The sequence below is a fragment of the Talaromyces atroroseus genome, assembly GCF_001907595.1.
Source record: "Talaromyces atroroseus strain IBT 11181 chromosome Unknown scaffold_30, whole genome shotgun sequence".
Taxonomy (NCBI): Eukaryota; Fungi; Ascomycota; class Eurotiomycetes; order Eurotiales; family Trichocomaceae; genus Talaromyces; species Talaromyces atroroseus.
Window position 1 is genome coordinate 3,248 of NW_017971462.1, and position 17,937 is coordinate 21,184.

At 44.5% G+C, this 17,937-nt stretch overlaps 5 protein-coding genes across 5 annotated transcripts, besides 5 other annotated features; 1 reads left to right on the forward strand and 4 right to left on the reverse strand.

The window, feature by feature from the left end:
- Positions 1 to 389: part of a repeat region (Identified by RepeatMasker using a combination of RepBase library and repeat library created with RepeatScout) that runs on past the window's edge.
- Positions 390 to 444: 55 nt separating this feature from the next.
- Positions 445 to 3,102, reverse strand: UA08_09511 (hypothetical protein; the record flags this gene model as incomplete). The annotated part of the gene is made up of 2 exons (XM_020266311.1): positions 445 to 2,969; positions 3,027 to 3,102. 2 exons carry the CDS (start codon positions 3,100 to 3,102, stop codon positions 445 to 447), a joined length of 2,601 nt encoding a protein of 866 aa, XP_020115337.1.
- Positions 3,103 to 3,394: 292 nt separating this feature from the next.
- Positions 3,395 to 3,630: a repeat region (Identified by RepeatMasker using a combination of RepBase library and repeat library created with RepeatScout).
- A 259-nt stretch (positions 3,631 to 3,889) lies between these two features.
- On the reverse strand, positions 3,890 to 5,283 carry UA08_09512 (hypothetical protein; the record flags this gene model as incomplete). The annotated part of the gene is made up of 2 exons (XM_020266312.1): positions 3,890 to 5,032; positions 5,089 to 5,283. 2 exons carry the CDS (start codon positions 5,281 to 5,283, stop codon positions 3,890 to 3,892), a joined length of 1,338 nt encoding a protein of 445 aa, XP_020115336.1.
- A 2,053-nt stretch (positions 5,284 to 7,336) lies between these two features.
- On the reverse strand, positions 7,337 to 8,906 carry UA08_09513 (hypothetical protein; the record flags this gene model as incomplete). Its single annotated transcript, XM_020266313.1, has 4 exons — positions 7,337 to 7,533; positions 7,649 to 8,272; positions 8,333 to 8,700; positions 8,872 to 8,906. The coding sequence occupies 4 exons, from the start codon at positions 8,904 to 8,906 to the stop codon at positions 7,337 to 7,339; spliced, it is 1,224 nt and encodes a 407-aa protein (XP_020115335.1).
- Positions 8,907 to 9,616: 710 nt separating this feature from the next.
- On the forward strand, positions 9,617 to 14,240 carry UA08_09514 (hypothetical protein; the record flags this gene model as incomplete). Its single annotated transcript, XM_020266314.1, has 6 exons — positions 9,617 to 12,587; positions 12,655 to 12,769; positions 12,822 to 13,126; positions 13,234 to 13,424; positions 13,569 to 13,728; positions 13,819 to 14,240. 6 exons carry the CDS (start codon positions 9,617 to 9,619, stop codon positions 14,238 to 14,240), a joined length of 4,164 nt encoding a protein of 1,387 aa, XP_020115339.1.
- Positions 14,241 to 15,261: 1,021 nt separating this feature from the next.
- On the reverse strand, positions 15,262 to 16,374 carry UA08_09515 (hypothetical protein; the record flags this gene model as incomplete). The annotated part of the gene is made up of 4 exons (XM_020266315.1): positions 15,262 to 15,439; positions 15,490 to 15,883; positions 15,938 to 16,234; positions 16,344 to 16,374. The coding sequence occupies 4 exons, from the start codon at positions 16,372 to 16,374 to the stop codon at positions 15,262 to 15,264; spliced, it is 900 nt and encodes a 299-aa protein (XP_020115338.1).
- Positions 16,375 to 16,905: 531 nt separating this feature from the next.
- Positions 16,906 to 17,784: a repeat region (Identified by RepeatMasker using a combination of RepBase library and repeat library created with RepeatScout).
- Positions 17,416 to 17,874: a repeat region (Identified by RepeatMasker using a combination of RepBase library and repeat library created with RepeatScout).
- A 28-nt stretch (positions 17,875 to 17,902) lies between these two features.
- Positions 17,903 to 17,937: part of a repeat region (Identified by RepeatMasker using a combination of RepBase library and repeat library created with RepeatScout) that runs on past the window's edge.

Consider the following 17,937-nt stretch of genomic DNA (forward strand, 5'->3'; position numbering starts at 1 on the left):
GTTAATGAAGTAGATTAGTCCCTATAAAATTAATATATAATAGAATAAAGGATTATCTAAACTGCTAAGGTTAGGGTAATAAAACTAATAAAGCTGAGGCTATATTGACTATATCTATAAGAATAGAGTGGATAGAGCAATTGCTATATTAGTTATAATAAAGGAAAGTTATATAAGGATGTTTATTTATTCTATATTTAGTTTTCTTCTATTATCTTGAATTAATTAAGATAACTTAAGTATATGATCTTCTTTTAATTAGGATATTCTATTTTTATTTAAAGACTTTATTTGTTTTTATAACTTTTATATACTAGAAGCCTATTAACTTCGCCCATTAATAGCTATCCTAGCTATACTCGACGGTAATCAGACCGAAGTTTCCGACATCTACCTACTAATGTTATTTTTTCCACTTCGCATTGGTTTCATCTGATACATAGCTTAGGCAGCTACCGATCCTGCCTCTGACCTAAGTCTAGCTATGATTTTGTGATGCATTTCCCTTGGTATCATTTTGCAGTCATGATGCTGCCAAACTGGCTGAGGAAGGTCGATATCTGCGCCGTAACTAAGCAATACCTGAACTTTGTCTCGATATCCCAGCTCCATGGCCACCTGTATTGGTCTCCCACAGCACATGTAAAATCGTTCAGACATATCCATGAAAGTGAAACCCGGCTCGAAGTTGCTCAGATCGTGATAGCCGATATTGGGATCTGCGCCATGATCGAGTAACAACTGCACAAGGTCCACGTCACCAAAAAGGATAGCCCTAACGAGTGGTGGGATGTACTCGTCCGGCTCGGATATGTCTTCTATTGTTGCATCCAGCTCCCACTCCAAACCGTCCACGCAAGCACCGGGGCCTTGTGGTCGATCTGAATCTTCAAAATCGCATTTGGCCCCGTTCGCGAGCAAGGTATTGATAATCGGGAGATCATTTTTGCTGACGGCATGCGCCAACGCTCTGGTGCGAGGCACGCGGTCTGTTCTTTGAACAAGGATTTCTGTGAGCTCTTGGTTTCCTTTTTTTACTGCGGTAAGTAAAGTTTGGCCTCCCAAAACACATGAATGATCCTGGTTAGCGTCGGCGCCATTCTCGAGGAATAGTCGTACGGTCTCAACGTCTCCCAACTTTGTGACATAATGTATTGGTGTTGTCCGGGCAAACTTGAGTTCAATGTCAAGATTGATGCTATACTCTTTCAGCAGCTTGGGCAACAGGTGCATATATTGATTTTCCAGCACTGCTTCGAATGCCTCCTGGCATTGCGCTGCATCTGGTGAAGAAGTATCGACGTTGTTGGCGTTGAAATTGGTAGCTATGCCCTGGCGCTTTTTAGATCTAGCTTTGGACGATCGATTTTGAGACTGCTTCTCTCGGTTTGAGTTTATGGGCTTTTCGGTCTTTGTGGAGCGATTATAGAAATGGAATTTTTGGCTCTGGCGTTGCCATATCAACTCCCAGTCATCTTTCTGCTCAGCTGCCTTCTGCTCAGTCGATCCTTCATGGGATTCAACCACAGTCAGTCCTTTGATGCTTGGAGGCGCGTTCTCACTTGGAGGGTTGTTATAGTTCCAAGCCGCGACAATATCCTCCCATGTTGTCTGTGGAGGATATTTTTCTTGTGAAAAGACCATCTCACATTTATGAGGCTTGAAAGCAGGTTCATATTCCCGCTGTGCAACTTTATCCCAATCAAGGTCATCGAAAAAGCGATGAGCCTTAATTTCAGCTGCCCCATGTCTCACTCCTAGTCGATCTTCTGGTTTGCGAGAAAGAAGCTTGTTCAGAAGATCGTGTGCGGATTCTGATAGATATTTGGATTTCTCAAGAGGTTGTTCTGAGAGGATATTGTGATGTCTTTGCTCTGCGTCTTCGTCGTAAAACGGAGGCAAGCCTGTCAGCATCTCGAACAGGAAAGACCCCAACGTCCACCACTTTGATGCGCTGGTGGAAGTCTCAGTTGATAATATACCTTTTCTCGAAAGTAATTCAGGAGCTTGGTAGTCTAACGTAACATCAATCGTTTTTTCCATGTCACTTGTCTCTAGATGCAAAAAGCCTAGATCGCACAGAACAACATGGCCCACGGAATCAAGGAGAATATTCTTGGGCTTCAACTCGTGATAAGAAGGATCTACTTCATGTAGCTGCTCCAGTGCGATAAGCATCTCTGCAGCATACAATCTTGCCCTGTCCTCCTCAAACAGTAACGCTTGTTGCAGATGGTAGAAAAGGTGTCCACCTGAAATGAACGGCCAGTATAAAGAGATATATGAGCGTGTTTGTGCGATGAATTTGAGTGGTGCGATAAAGGGGATATTGTTGATTGGTGAAAGGGGTAATGACCGTAGTATGTCAGGGGAATGTGATAAAATGGTGTCTTTCTGGATAGTGGTGGATGCATAGAAGCGTTTAGTTGAGTCTTTCTTGAGTTTATACACAGATTTGAAGCGACTGTGTCCAATGGAATGGGATTCCTCCCAAACTTGGATTTGCAGACTCTTGTTCTTGCTATATTCGCTCTCAACAAGCAATTTTCCAGTGCCATTCTCGATTGTCAGCCATTCCATTTGATGAGAGTCGTCGTCTCCTAAAGCAAGGTTCATTTTCGCGGAACCAATAAATACATCCTGACTTCTTTCATTGTACCAACTGTTCGGGTTTCTCGCATATAGACGTATTGTCAACTGTGTGGCTCTGAAAATGTCAAACGTCTTCTTTCCCGTTGGTCTCCAATTTGGGCTTTCTTTGGTCCCATCAAAGGCGCTGATAGAGACTTCAGATCCATCGCACTCCAGGATAGTATAGGGCATGCTCCAGCGATTAGACCGACGTCTTTCAGATTGCTTGGATACTGCTTCAAATTGTGGGACTGATAAGCCCATACCCCTGTGAACTGTTACTGCCAGCATTCCAGGTCCCGGAAAGTTCTGCGACTCTATAGGGATAATCTCAGGCCCTGTCCCCATTCACCCGTTAGCCAGTGTCAATTATACTAGCAGTTTCATTCACATACTGCGCGGATCATCATCCTCTGGAATGAGAGTGCGGGGCCTGATCGCTGGAAAACGAGAGAAAGTCTCTTCTGGCATCCTACCAAAATATCTTTTGTTATGAAATCTGATTGGAACTTCGTGTTGTAAAGAAGACAGATACAATATTATTGCTGCTTACTTCTCAGACAATCATATTGAAAAATGGGAGTTTCTTGGAATGGGAGTAGATGTCCATCAAGCGGCTAGTCTTCGTAATTTTCAAAATACCCGTCGTATTACCATGAAATTACCGTAATATGTCGACTATATGTTGGTCATTGTAACTAGCGATACACCAGTCCATTACGCCTCAATGTGATCCAGGCTAGGGTTACATCGGTTATCCTAGTAACAACGGATTCGGAACGCTGTATTAGCTAGTATTGAGAATACTATATAATCTGCATAGCTAACTAAAGAGAACATTCAGGGGGTTACTTGAGGCCATATTTATGATCAGAATAAGGGTCAACTAAGACACGTATTTGATGCCTATTCTGGCCAATTAGGTGCACCTCTGTGAAATACGGTGTTGGTTGTGGATTACATGCTGTATTCGGAATAGCGGTCATAATCCGCTGTCACCTAGTCATGTTATATCGAACGTAGTTAATGATTTTGGTTTAAATCAGAATTAACCAGTCAGCACTAGTCCGACATTTTCACACCTTCCTAATTAGGTAAATTGGGTGCCTTGGGCAAGCCAGAGCCCAGAGCAACGACTTTCCATACAGTGCAATGTAACAAATTTGAAGCTTAGAAATCACGAACAAAATTTCAAACGTGGAGAGCAGATTCTTGCTGCTGGATAGGAATACTTGATCAACTGCAGTACGTCTGACCATCACAGAATTCCTGTACAAACATAGTAACCCAACCACAGACTACCGCACGAGCTTCCAACTCCCGAGTTCCATGCGTAAAAATCACTTAACGAGATATTTGCAGCCTCGGCAATGGAATCACAGGAGTCTGTGCTGACAACGTCGTGGAACTCGTCGCAGTCGGTTACCATTCCTGCCTGTGTAGGAGTTGGGGTGGTCACTCCATTGCCCGTAGAAGTGGTCTGTGTAGCACTCGTAGATCCAGTGATTCCAATGCATACATAGTCACCAAGGTCGAGACCAGTACATGAAGTTCCCACTGCTGGGTTCCAAGCATAAAAGTTGGTAAGAGAAATCCCAGCAGCTGTAGCAAGAGCAGCGCAGGTGTCTCCGCTAACAACAAGATGAAATGCATCACAATTGCTCACCATTCCTGTCTGGATAGGTGTTGGTGTTGAAATGCCATCCCCACTAGATGAAGAAGAAGTTGTCACTGATGTCGATCCAATGACTCCGATGCAGACGTAGTCCCCAAGGTCGAGACTAGTACATGAAGTTCCCACTGCTGGGTTCCAGGCATAAAAGTTGGTAAGAGAAATCCCAGCAGCTGTAGCAATAGCAGCGCAAGTATCTCCACTGACAACAAGGTGGAATGCATCACAAGTGCTCACCATTCCTGTCTGAATAGGCATTGGTGTTGAAATTCCATCTCCACTAGAAGAAGAAACAGAAGCAATGGAAGCAGAAGACGTTGTTGACCCAATAACTCCAATACAAACATAGTCACCAAGATCAAGGGCAGTGCATGAGCTTCCCACCGCTGGGTTCCAGGCGTAAAAAGTGGCCAGGGAAACATTGGCAGCAGTAGCAATGGCATCACAAGTATCTCCACTGACAACTAGATGGAACATATCACAGTTATTGGCCATGCCGGTTTGGATTGGACTAGGAGTGGAGATGCCATCACCGGTCGTGGTCGTGGCCGTGGTAACCATCGTGGTGGTGGTAATCATTGTGGTTGTTCCGGAAGTCGAAGAAGGTATGTATATGCCCGTCAGAGAAGTAGAAAATCCCGTAGACATGGCGACAAAGTCAATCTGTACGCAGTAGTAGAGGTCTTGGATCATAGTGCAGCCGGAACCCAGTTCGGTGACGCTTGGGTTCTGCATCAAAGTTAGACACGCGTGCATTACAGTAGAACAAAGCAATCAGCACTTACCCATTCTTCAAATTCGGCTGCTGTTAATCCAAAGTAGGACTCAATGATTTCGCATGTCAGAGCATATGACATCTGCACCCATTCCGAGCAAGCAGACGTTGTCCCTGGAGCAGCAGTACCGGGAGGTGTCACCAAGTATGCACCTACCAGCTTGATGCTTACCAGGGCATATACAACCCGGTAGAAGAGGTTCATGGTTGTATGAACTGGAATCTCGATTCGAAGAAAGCACGACTCAGCAAAAGTTCAATATGCCAGCAGAGACACTAAATATTTCATAGGCTACCACTTCCCTGTGTAAAGGTGTTTGGATACCTTTGGCCTTAGAAGCGAATGCCCCGACTGCCGGAGAGGTTTCTGTTTATACCAACGGAGGCTTCTTTGAGCGGGAGAGTTCTTCTCCACCGGAGTTATACGAAAATATCTGCGAAAAAGGAAGGTCCAACATTTTCTTGCTCGTTCACGCGTGCCTAGGCCCGAGAAATTTGATTTCCTCTGTGTATTGTTCACCCAATGTGGATTATGGCATGGCACATGTTACACAGTTACAGAAAATCTAAGTTAGATTGTAAATTTTCATCTATACGCACATATCGATTAAGCCTTAGGCCTGCACTTGCCATTAGTACTAGAATGCTAAGACCGCACTACTGCGTTTGTACTCTATATGTCCTAGTTAGTGGCTTATTGGCCCTTGCCCGAATCGCTTGCCCTAACATCAGGAACATCAGATGGTGTTCGCTCCATTGTAGGAATAATAGTAATAAATTTTTCACGTGGTAGCATAATAGACAATTGGTTCCAATGTAATTCGCACCATCTAGCAGCTTTTTGTAGTCCGTTCGTTTTAGCGCAATATGCACTACAACCATGACTTCTGTCTTCTAGCGTAGATAGTATTCAGCTCGGTATTGGTTTTTCTGTGATGAAGAACATTCTAATCACTATATTTTAATGTCAAATTTTGGCAGCTGTATTAAAGTAGCCGTAGAGGCGTGTTTACTTTAGTGGTATTGGTAATACTATTGCATTATAGTGCGGTGAGGTACAGCACAGCAAGGATCAGGATCAGGGCCCTGTCAAGCGCTAATATAGTTTACAGCTGAGCCTTAGCCAGTAGTAGTACGAGCCTCAGTCAGTACAGTTATATCAAGATAGTTGCATATACGGAGTATGTATCTAGAAACCGCTCTAGTTTGATTAACATAATGTAACATGATGCATTATTTAGGATCTAGGTGCTCCTTCAAGCATGATGGTTCTGCTAATTTCACTTCAAGGTGTTACTTGTTATTCCAAGGTTGCTTCCATAAATATGGTATAAATTAATCAAATTACTATGTCACGCTGCCGTTCGCTATGCCCTAACGGCGCCTATCGACGGAATACCATGCACGGGGAGGGAAAGGATGGCTAGCTGGGGACATGAGCATAAGCCCTCATAGTCATACACCAAATATTTCCGTATAAAACAAATTCCCAGTAGATAGGTAGTAGGAGCATCTCATAGACCTCATACGGGTACAGAGCCGTACATAAGCTATGCTGACAAAACCCTAATCGTCCGAGCCGTGTTCGTCACATACTACCATTCTAATTAGCAGAGCACCTTCTTCTCTGCCCGCCACTTTGATAATTATGATATTTGAGTGCGGATCAAAACTAATGGGGAGTCTGCACCAATCGGACGTGATCCATCAAAATGCACCAAAACTTTTTGATTGAGGCACTAAATTCTAATGCCCCATAAGGGGCTCCTTCCTGGTGGGGTGGTTTAGTGCATTTTTGGCCTATATCTAGTATAATTGTACATTATACTACTGCTGTTATCGCCAGGGCCCTGGGGTCAGGTGACATGGCGGGCGCCACGTTGATCGTCTGGGAGCCACTATTCAATGCTAAATGCTTATATTATTATCCGGAGGAACTTGCAGTGAGGTTTCTTCGTACGGAGATTTGCTCGTTCCTCGTTCCCTCGTTCCTACGCTCTCTTTCTCCGTTGAACAGAATTATGTCCAAGCTCGTGCAGGAGAATCTCCCCGAGCTATCATCACCAGCTACTCCGCACTAAAAGTTCTCTAGTCACAAGCAGGCCTAGTCCATTTATCTGTAAAAATCTCAGAAGAATGCTAGGCTTATTCAAGTAAGAAACTAGGTATTTTGTATCTTGCAGTTCACATTTTTAGGCATTGTTCAAATATTTCCCTGTCATTTCTCCCGTCGTGATATCTCCGTGGTAATTCAAGATTCAACCACTAACACTGTTTGCATCCACTGGAAACCCCCCAAAGAATAGGACAGCGGGCTTTTTCGGGTTGTTGTCTGGAGTTGCAGGCGGATTGCGTACCAAGTATGAGGCCATCGCAAAGAAGTTGAAAGACTCCGGGTTTCTAGTAATTTCCGGATTTTGCTTCTGTGCCGCGTTGACAATGGACCCCAGGCCCGCTAAATATCAAATATCATGATTAGTCAGTTGGTCAAATAGTGCTCTCCCACAATAAATAATAAATTAATTTTTAAGAAAAAGAGGGGGAAAGAGAAAGAGAGGGCAAATACATACGGAAGGGGTCACCGGTTATAGGTTTCGTCTTGGTATCGGTAGTGTAATCAGTCAAGTGGAACAATTCGTGATAGAAAGTTGCACTGATGGGAGTAAAGGCGGCCAAACTCTGTGCTCGGCTCCCAGCTGTCGGATAGTTTGCGTACGTGATGGCGTCCGCGAGGGATGCTAGAGCAGTATTCTCTTTCACTCCTGGTCTCTGTGTCCAACCGTTGTTGCAGAAGTAAATGAACCTTTCGAACGTCCCAACTTTGACGTCTATACCATCCTTGACATTGTCGGCTGCCCTTGCACGAGGAGTAGCCGCGTAAAGAGTGGAAAAACACAGTCTCTCCACATCTGTACCCTGCACAACGTAGCCGTTGAAAACATCGGCCCAGAAAGGCTCCATAGATTTACCTCCTTGGATTCCCTCGTACAAATCGGGGAACAGCTGCTCAAGGGTAAACACATTGTCCCCGCTGTTAGGTTTCGGGATAGTATTTCCATTCTTGTCTTTGGCGGGTTCATCCCAGTCGGCAAAGTCGGCGAATGCGTCGGAGCACCAGAACAAAGGCTTAGTTCTAGCTTTGGCACCTCGCACACCATTTCCGTTGAGAAACTCGGTGACGCCAGCAAGACGATCTAGTTGTTGAGGTCAATTCACACTTTCGGCCCAGGCCTTTTTTGAGAGAAATCGCTCACCTCCCATTTCCTTGTACATGTCACTATCTTGATCCGTTGTAGGAGTCCCAGGAGCGGAAAATTTCATACCCATGAAAAACCACAGATGTGCCGCATCTTTTAGGCCATTACTAAAACCATAGGCTGCCACAGCAGCGTCGTGCAGTTTGACCGCATCTGCGATCCAAGCCGTGAGCTGTGCCTGTTGAGCTGCCGAGCAGCCTCCTGGGGTATTCTCAGATTTGATGCTAAACAGATCAGTGGCTGTCATGGCTCGACGGACGAGAAGATGTTCCACGCCAGTTGCATTATGCGATGCGAAACAAACGTGGAAGAGAGTCGAAAGTGGCAGCAGAACTGCGAGAAAATAACGCATCTTGAACCAAATTCTAGATATGATAGATAGAGTATTTCGACCCTGCAGGGAGAGTCTCGTAGAATGTATGATGAAGGGAGGCTCAGCGGAAGTCTATGAGGAAGAATTTTCTCTTTCAGTCAACTAGACCATGTCCGTAGCCCAAGACAAAATAAAACCGCTTCTAGGGCCATTGTTAACTTACGCATTGGGACTCTTCACCGTCACCCTCTCCTTCATTCTCTAGTCCTTCGGTGGCTTCGACTATCGTAAGCGCTTGACTTAGGCCATGCATATAAGCTAAGGATAAAATTACATGCGTGAAACAGCTGCGCCGCATGCCTATTCTGGTAATGCTCCTCCGGTTCAAGGCATTTTCATTCACTGGTCATATCCGGTTAATTGGGTAGCGCATGGTCTGTATACCGCGTGATAGCAACAGTCTCCACGAGCTAGGGTGTATTGAGGGACTTATTTATGTGAAAAGGCCTGTGGAGACACAAAAGAAAGTAGCATTCAAGCTTCAGGTAGTACTCGGAGCTTATGGCTGGCTCACTCGATGATACTTGCTTGCAATAGACGAACGCCATGAGTCGTGGCCCCTAATTTTATCCTGCATGTTTAACACCTGTGGTCTGCATAGTCAGAAAGCCACAAATACAAAACGCACACCGGTACGTATTTACGATTTTACTGTCATCAGAAGTGCATTTCAAATTGTGGGAACAATCTATTGTTTCTCTTAACGGAGCGTTGAACCGGACTTTTCACTAGACTTTGCGAGGGGGCAGGCATTCGGGCGGAATTCATATGATTGCCTGTAGGGGTGCCTCCCACATTGTCTTTATTTCTTACTCTTCTTCCTTCCTCTCCTGCCTTGAGTCTTTCTGTTTTGTCACGCTTTCGAGCACAAGGTTGCTCGGTTCTCTGCAAGCCTGATTACATCCATCATGAGGTTTTACTCACTAGGCATTTCCTGCCTTATGGCAGCAGCATCTTGCGTGCCTGCTGTATCTGCTGCTGTATCTGATGATGCTAGCAACGCTGCTGCGGCTTTTCTTTCTACCAAATCCTTTGAGACTCTTCCTGCCCCAGCGTCTGTTGAAACTCCGAATCGTGCAGCCATTAAGGCCGCTCTACTAGCTGGAAACTATACTTCCCCGATCAATTCTACCACTAGAAGCCGCTGCCCTTCAAGCTGCAGCAAGGCGGGAGTTGATTCCAGTGACTGGTTTGCCTACCATAGTGTTGGCCGTCTCAACCTATGCAACGAGACGATGCTTCTTGACTTTTCCTTGCTCAGCGATTTCGAAAGTCCGGGATCAAAAACCAAAATCTCAGCCTGTACAGCGGACCTGACTTCAACCAATGGGCCAGAGTCGAACATTACTACATGTAATCGAGACGATGTAAACTACACCGAAGTCACCTCTTCTTTGCAGATGATTTCTTCCGGTACTTCTTCTGCCGCCAGCCTGCCCGCCGTTTCCAATGCCCTAGCACAATTGCAGGCATTCTCAAGCCTATCTAATGGGGACTGCAATGAAAGAATCTACCATGCCTACTCTACTGAGGCGGCAGTTGGCGTTTACGTCGGGTCAAACCTAGCTCCTCAAGGCGTCATCGACTCCGTCCTTGACCAACTTTCCACTGCACTGGAGAACGACGGAAGCGTTCCAACAAGTGTCGCTGTCCAGCTATGCGATGATAATGGTTTATCCAGATACTCTCTGGGAGTGTTTATCAGCACCGAAGCCGATCTGTCGACCGCTCAAAATGCCGTCCAGACCTGGAAGAATGGCAGTTGCCTCACCACCATGGAGGACACAGTTCCTGCTTGGCAAAACATCACTTTTCTAGCTCCAAGCATCGTCCATCACTCCAGTAATAGCAGCGTGGCATATAGTAATGTCACTTCAGCCGTTCTCAAGTCTCGCAACAAGCTCCTCGCCCGTGACACATGCAGCACTATTCAGGTTCAGTCAGGAGATACGAGCACATCCCTGGCCACTGAATGTGGCATCACAGCCGAAAAGTTCATTGAGTACAACCCAAATTCCACGCTAGCTACGGGTGAGAATGTCTGCTGCAGTGCAGAATCGCTCCCTCATTTTGCGCCCCAGCAAGACAGCAACGGGACCTGTTATTCCTACACCGTTGTGAGCGGTGATCTCTGTTCTACACTCGCAGCGACTTATGACATTACCGTGGATGATATCGAAACTTGGAACAATGAAACCTGGGGCTGGACAGGCTGCACTGATCTGATTATCGGAGACCTTATATGTCTCAGCTCTGGTTATCCCCCAATGCCTGCGCCGATTGCCAACGCTGAGTGTGGACCACAGGTACCCAATACGCCTACAGCACCGGTGGGTTCCAATTTTAGCACATTGAACGAATGTCCTTTGAATGCTTGTTGCGATATCTGGGGCGAGTGTGGCACAACAGCCGAGTTCTGTACCATATCCTACTCGAGCACAGGCAACCCTGGTACGGCTGCGAAAAACCAAAATGGATGTATCTCAAACTGTGGGACCGACATTATCACATCCACTGCTCCAGCGCGCCAGTATACTATTGCATACTTCGAGGGTTTTAATTGGCAACGACCGTGTCTAAACGGAGGTGTGCAAACCCTCAATACGTCGGCCTACACGCATGTTCACATGGGTTTTGCTACAATCAACCCAGATTGGTCCATCAACACGACCGACATAGACCCGCAGCTTCCATACCTGGAGGATCTTCAAGGGGTTAAAAAGATTTTATCTATTGGAGGCTGGTCTTTCTGCACGGACCCTAGCACTTACATGATCTTCCGGGACGTGGTCGCTTCCGAGTCAAGTCGGTCAACACTGGTCAACAATATCGTAACTTACATGAATGACAACAATCTGGACGGTGTCGATATAGATTGGGAATACCCCGATGAGCCTGATTTTCCTGGTATTCCTGCGGGGACTCCAGAAGACAGTACCGGGTACTTTTTGCTCCTCGAACAACTCAAAGAAGGTATTGCGGCAAATGCTACGGGTAAAACAATCTCAATCACAGCTCCTGCATCTTTCTGGTATCTGCAATACTTCCCCATCCTGGCCCTAAGTAGCGTCATTGATTACATTGTTTTCATGACATATGACCTTCACGGGCAGTGGGATTACGGTAATGCTTATTCGGACCCGGGCTGCTCTGGTGGTAACTGTCTACGCTCGCACGTGAACCTGACTGAAACCATCAACGCCTTGTCCATGATCACCAAAGCCGGTGTTCCTTCCAACATGGTAGCAGTTGGCGTGGCCAGTTACGCTCGCAGCTTTGAAATGACCACTGCGGGCTGCTGGACGGACATGTGTACTTATACTGGACCGACTTCAGGGGCTCTTCCAGGACCCTGCACCGATACGGCCGGATATCTCGCTGACTACGAGATAGACCTGGTGACTTGGGAGAACCCAACTGTCGAGCATTACTTTGAGGAGACATCCTACTCAAACATTTTGGTGTACAATGAGACGCAGTGGGGTGCCTATATGAACGGCACGAACAAGGCGACTCGCAAGATTATCTACGAATCCCTCAATTTTTTGGGCACCTCTGACTGGGCGGTCGATTTGCAGGCTCTCTTTGCTGGAGATAATGACACGAGCAGCAACAACTCATCGGATTCCGAAACTATCTACATTGATCCTGATATCTGGAATTCCCCTTCTGCTGTGGTGACAGCACCGCCGGGAGCGACGCTCATCTGGCCACCAAAGCCCCTGGCCACCACAACCACGATTGAATTCCCGCCGTGGACTACCACCATCTCGTATTCATCTTTGACAACCTCTACAAGTACTCTAACAGACGGTTCGACGACGACATTCCCGTGGTATATCTACGTTCCCATCCCTACCGTGATTGCTATTCCTCCAGGTAAGATTGCATGCTGGGTACGTTTCTGTATAGAAGTTTGTCCACTGACAAGTCATTCAACCGTTAGTTACGACCACAGCAATTCCTGTCTGGGCCGTATATCTCAACTCGAGTTCTACAGGGGGAGATATCCACGTCACAAGCTCTGTGCAGCCACCGCCTTTCCCAGTGGTTGTTACTCCGTAAGTCATGATCATAACACACCGTGATAGTTTTCTGACCATTGTTGTTCAGGGTTATGAATGGGACAATATCCGTTATCAATCCCACTACCACATCCACCAGCACAGGAGGAATTTTTATCTGGGGCGACCAGACCGAATCGCTGCCTGCAGGAACCGAGACGATTGGAAGTAGTACGACGGTCGTCGGCGGCACCACCTTGTCAGCAACGACGACTACCGTGACGCCAAACCCGCATCCCACAACCACACAGACAACCACTGACCCGGCATTGAATTCGGGCTCGACCGGGTGGAAATCAGGCAAGACAGGTTCACCGACAGCTTCCGCAGGCTGCTCTGGATGTGGTAAATCTTGTATGTGTAGACTCTTTTGTCGAGTAAGAATATATATTCCTTTGACTGACCACGGCGTATCCCAGGCACTTTGTTTTGTGATCCAGGCTGTGCTTCTTGCCCTCCAGGTACCTTTGGCAACACGGGCAGTAGTAGCGGTAACAACCCTAACCCTAACGACGACAGCTCAACTACGGGCACAGCGTCGGGCACCACATCGACGGGCACGTCGACAGCTGCCAGCGCAACGGTGTATCTCGCTCAGACTGATATGGGCGATACCATGGCGACGGTGACCCCGGATTTGTCGGTCCTTGCTGTAAGTAATGCCCCTCCGTCTAGTATCTGACAGTCAAAGAATGACAGTCAGTAAATAACGAGTTGCTCGTGCTTTCATGCCGTTGTGATTCACATATTTATTTCTTGTTGATGTGTGTTTCATACTAATATAACTGACTAATAGTCACTGGAGTCCGCCGATATTTCAATGTGGAATTCCGCATTTCCCAGCGACCAAGTTGCCGCTACCACCACTACTACGAGTAGTACTAGTACCACGCAAGCGTCAACAACTTCCACTACGTCTGCAGCTCCTTCGCCGACAGCTGAGTGCTATTTCTGGGGTATGTAACCCAAGATCAAGTTTCTTATTACCGTCAAGATTGCATCTACGTTTGTTCAAACACGCTAACTATTTCCTTTCCTTGGTATAGACGAAGATCTCATTGCTTACCAGTTCAAAATCTTCAACATTGAAGGCTGGGCAACGGACGGTGGTGCGAGTCTCCATAAACAGGAGGACGGCTGCGGTGCTCTTACGTTCTGGACGTGGTATGATGCAACATCAACCGAGGATGCGTATGTGTATTTTGATCTTCCCTTCTTCATCAAGTCAGGTTGTGTGGAGAGGGCGATTGTGTCTGCTGGAGGCCCAAAGTTGTCTTGCAAAGGACAGGGCACAGACTTTCCCCTCCACAAAAGATCATTGGATGAGCGTGCATCGAACGCTTCAGGGCCAGTTCCACTACCTCTGACAGACGCTAAGCTTTATGCGCTGGGGATTGTTTATGGGAATAATACTGGCTCATTCCAACAATATGTTCCTATGAATTGGACTGAGTCTGGGTCATCATAGAGGACAGGTCATGGAAGCTGCTGGTCTTCAAGAATCCACTGGAATACTGTCTACTGACAGTTCACCTATCCACCCGATAAACCGTTTAGTTAGGTTACAAGGATGACAAATCTGATCTCTAGTCATTATTTTATTGAAGGTAGTTTATTTTACAACACCTGTTTGCACCCTTTCTTCAGGATTAACCCGGAAGCCGCTAATTCGACCCCTCGCACACCTTCCTAATTAGGTAACCAGCGTGTCTTCGGCAAGCTAGAGAGCCCGGCGCAACAGATTTTCCTATAGTGCAATATAATAAATCTGAAGCTTGAAATCGATATAATAAATCTGAAGCTTGGAATCAAAAGTAACATTGCATACGTAGATAGGAATACTTGATTATGAACCATGTAGGGACGCCTACTTAAGGTACAGAAGCCGGAGAGATGAGGCTAAATAGACTAAACTGCAACCATGAAAAGGGGGTATACAAAGCTCAATGGATCAGTAAAAAGGCTCTAATCCAGAAAATCTTAAAGTCTTCTCGATAGCAAAGAGTGGAATGTGCTCCCTCTCTTCCCCTTCCAAAGCCATATGAAGCAGCATTAAGTGACATACAAAAACTACGTGCTTTCTTCAAGGTTCAAGTCTAGTGGCGGTCAGTTGCACCACAATAAGACGTTTGAATTTTGAAAAAAAAAAATTATTCTATCTGAGTGTCAAAGTCTTCAGGCCGGGTGTGGTAACATCTACTTTCTCCCAGAGACTTCAGCGACCCGTTAAGCAGCATATCACTGGCATGTCCGTCGTATCTCAAATTTCTAATTGAAGATTCAGGTATAGATAACGTTATAGATGAAGAAGTTACAAAATATTAAGAGTAAGCCTACAGAGATATTTGACGGCACATATACATAGCGTACAACATGAATTATTGCGTCCCTCCCTGCGCATCAACGGCGTTGGCGTCCCACACTCTCTTCAAATCTAACGAGATCAAATTCCAAAGCCATTCCTGCGTCCAATTCGGCAGTGCAGGAATTTAACTTCCCGCACCAACCCAGTCAGGGATGTTGACCTGTCCACTATGCCCACCCAGGACGTGTTTGACAATCACCTTGGCGACGTCCTCGACTTCAAGAACGGGTTGTCTAACTTTTACTCTACAGTCGGTGACGGATTTTACCAATGGTGTTCTGACCCACATTGGGTAGACGATGCTATCTCCTCATCAGCGTGTTTGAGAAAAAGGGGTGGGGACGACGAATACCTTGTGCAGACTTTTTTAGTCTTGTGAAGCAATCGAATCTCCTGTGTCAAGCCTTCGTGGAATGACATTGCACTCGCTTTGCTAAAAGCATAATCTGACATTTCGCTGGGACCTAAAAAGCTGCATGTGCTCGCAATGGTGATGATATGGCCATGATTCTGTTTGAGCATTGCTGGCAGGAATTCACGGACTGTCCACCAGTGCGCGAGGGTATTGACTTCGAATGTAAGCCGAATCACAGATTCAGGCTTATCGAGGATAGATCCTTCCTGGCCAACGCCGGCATTGTTAATGAGGATTGTTGGGTCGCCGTGGTCAGCGCGAATCTGGGCGCCAGCTTGTCGGATGCTGGATGTAGAGGTGACATCGCATTTGTAGAAGTAGACATTTTTTGCTGTATTATATTCAGCTCTGTCTGGCTCTCTAAAAATGGAAGAAAATAACGTACGAAGGGGGCTGCTGGGCTCCTGGATATCTACAACAATCACTTTTACGCCTCGACGCGCCAATCCGCGTGCAACAACACCTTGTCCAATGCCACTACATCCACCGGTCAACAGAACAATCTCGTGCGACCAGTCATATTTATCGGACATCCAATTGTTGAGTGCAAGAGTCGACAATACGCGATTAAGCTTTGCGAGCAGCTTCAACGCAATGACAACAGCCAAAAGGTTGCGTGTTGTTGACGAGAGGAGAATGCTCTCAACATTCAGGGTGAGTCTTTGAATGTTGGGTCTTTGGACTTTGGATATTATTGCTATTTTGTCTAGCCCTTTTTTTTTAATGCTTTTGAAAGTGTAGAAGTATATCTTGGGCTGCTATTGAATAGTGCATTGAAATATCTTGCAGACCTGGGGCAGTAGAGTAAATGCAGGCCTGCATTTTGGGGGTTACCTAGGTAATGGAGCAAGGAATTTATATACTGCCGAAAAGGGCCACGGAACTGATTAAAAATGAAGCCATCGGAATATATATCGGCTTCAGGCGTAATCTTTCTAATTGTTGATTTTCATCGTTTCTGAATACCTCGTAATCCAGCTTCCATCATGCTCAGAATAATGTATGCTCATAGACGAGCAACATGTTTTTGCGGGACATGAAGTTGAAGGTGTCGTTATGGCTTGGAGAGATGATAATAAGTGACGAGACATAAAGATCTAATGAAACGCAGAGATAATCAAATGCGTGGGATGAGGAAAGAAGACAAAAAGTGGCTGATTACTGCTCTTTACTGAGCGCTTTATAAAAGTGGCGGTAGGAAACCCTACTACAGTGCTCCACCACTTACCGCCCGGAACCATTTAATGCCTAATTTTTCTGCAAAACGTGAAAATATACATATTTTTTAACATCAAATATCTCAATGAATATAGCTCCAATTAATGAGGTAATTAGATTTTTAAACTCACAAGATCTTAATAAAAAGATTAATATGTCAGAAACTTCGGTTGAATTACCGTCGAGTATAGCTAGGATAGCTATTAACAGGTGAAGTTAATAGGCTTCTAAGATCAAAAGGTCTAGTAGATGAAAGAAATAAGAATAAGGCTTCTAAATATCTTAATTAATAGAAGATTATATATTTAAGTTATTACAGTTAATTTAAGATAATAGAAGAAAACTAGATATAGAATAAATAAGTATTCTTTATAATTTTCTTCTATTATAGCTAATATAGCTATTGCTTTATTTGCTCTATTCTTATAGATATAATTAATATAGCTATAGCTCTATTAACTCTATTACTCTAATCCTAATAATTATAGATAATCTTTTATTTTATTATATATTAGTTTCTCTTATTTATTAGCTATAATATTTTAATTCTCTAATAATCCTCTCTTTTAAAGACTGGTATCTTAATAACTTAATAAATAGCTTATATTTTTAGATATATAAAAAATTAATTCTAATTTTTAATTTTCTATAATATATAATTTTATAATTTTATATTAATTATATCTTTAAAATAAAATATTAATAAGAATAATCTTATATTATATATTAAGTAGTTTAATATAAAATTATTTTTATCTTACTTTTATTACTTTTCTTTAAATAAAATTTATATAAAATTAGAAATATTATTACACTATAATAAGTATATAAAAAATAATTATTATAAATATATACTAATAACTTCTTCTAATCTTATATAAAAAAAACTTCTTTATATTTAAAAATATTTAGAAGAAGATAGTGTCAGAGAATCAGAACGTCACAGCCAATGGATCAGGTTAGTCACTACGGGACTAATGCACATCGGAACAAAGGATTACCCGCAAAGCCTTAAGGTTAGGGCATCAGAGAAATCAGAGGATTTTTATGATGGCTATAATCTATACATCAGAGAAATCAGAGGATTTCTATAATGGCTATAATCTATGCATCAGAGAAATTAAAGGATTTCTATAATGGCTATAATCTATACATTAAAGAAGTCAG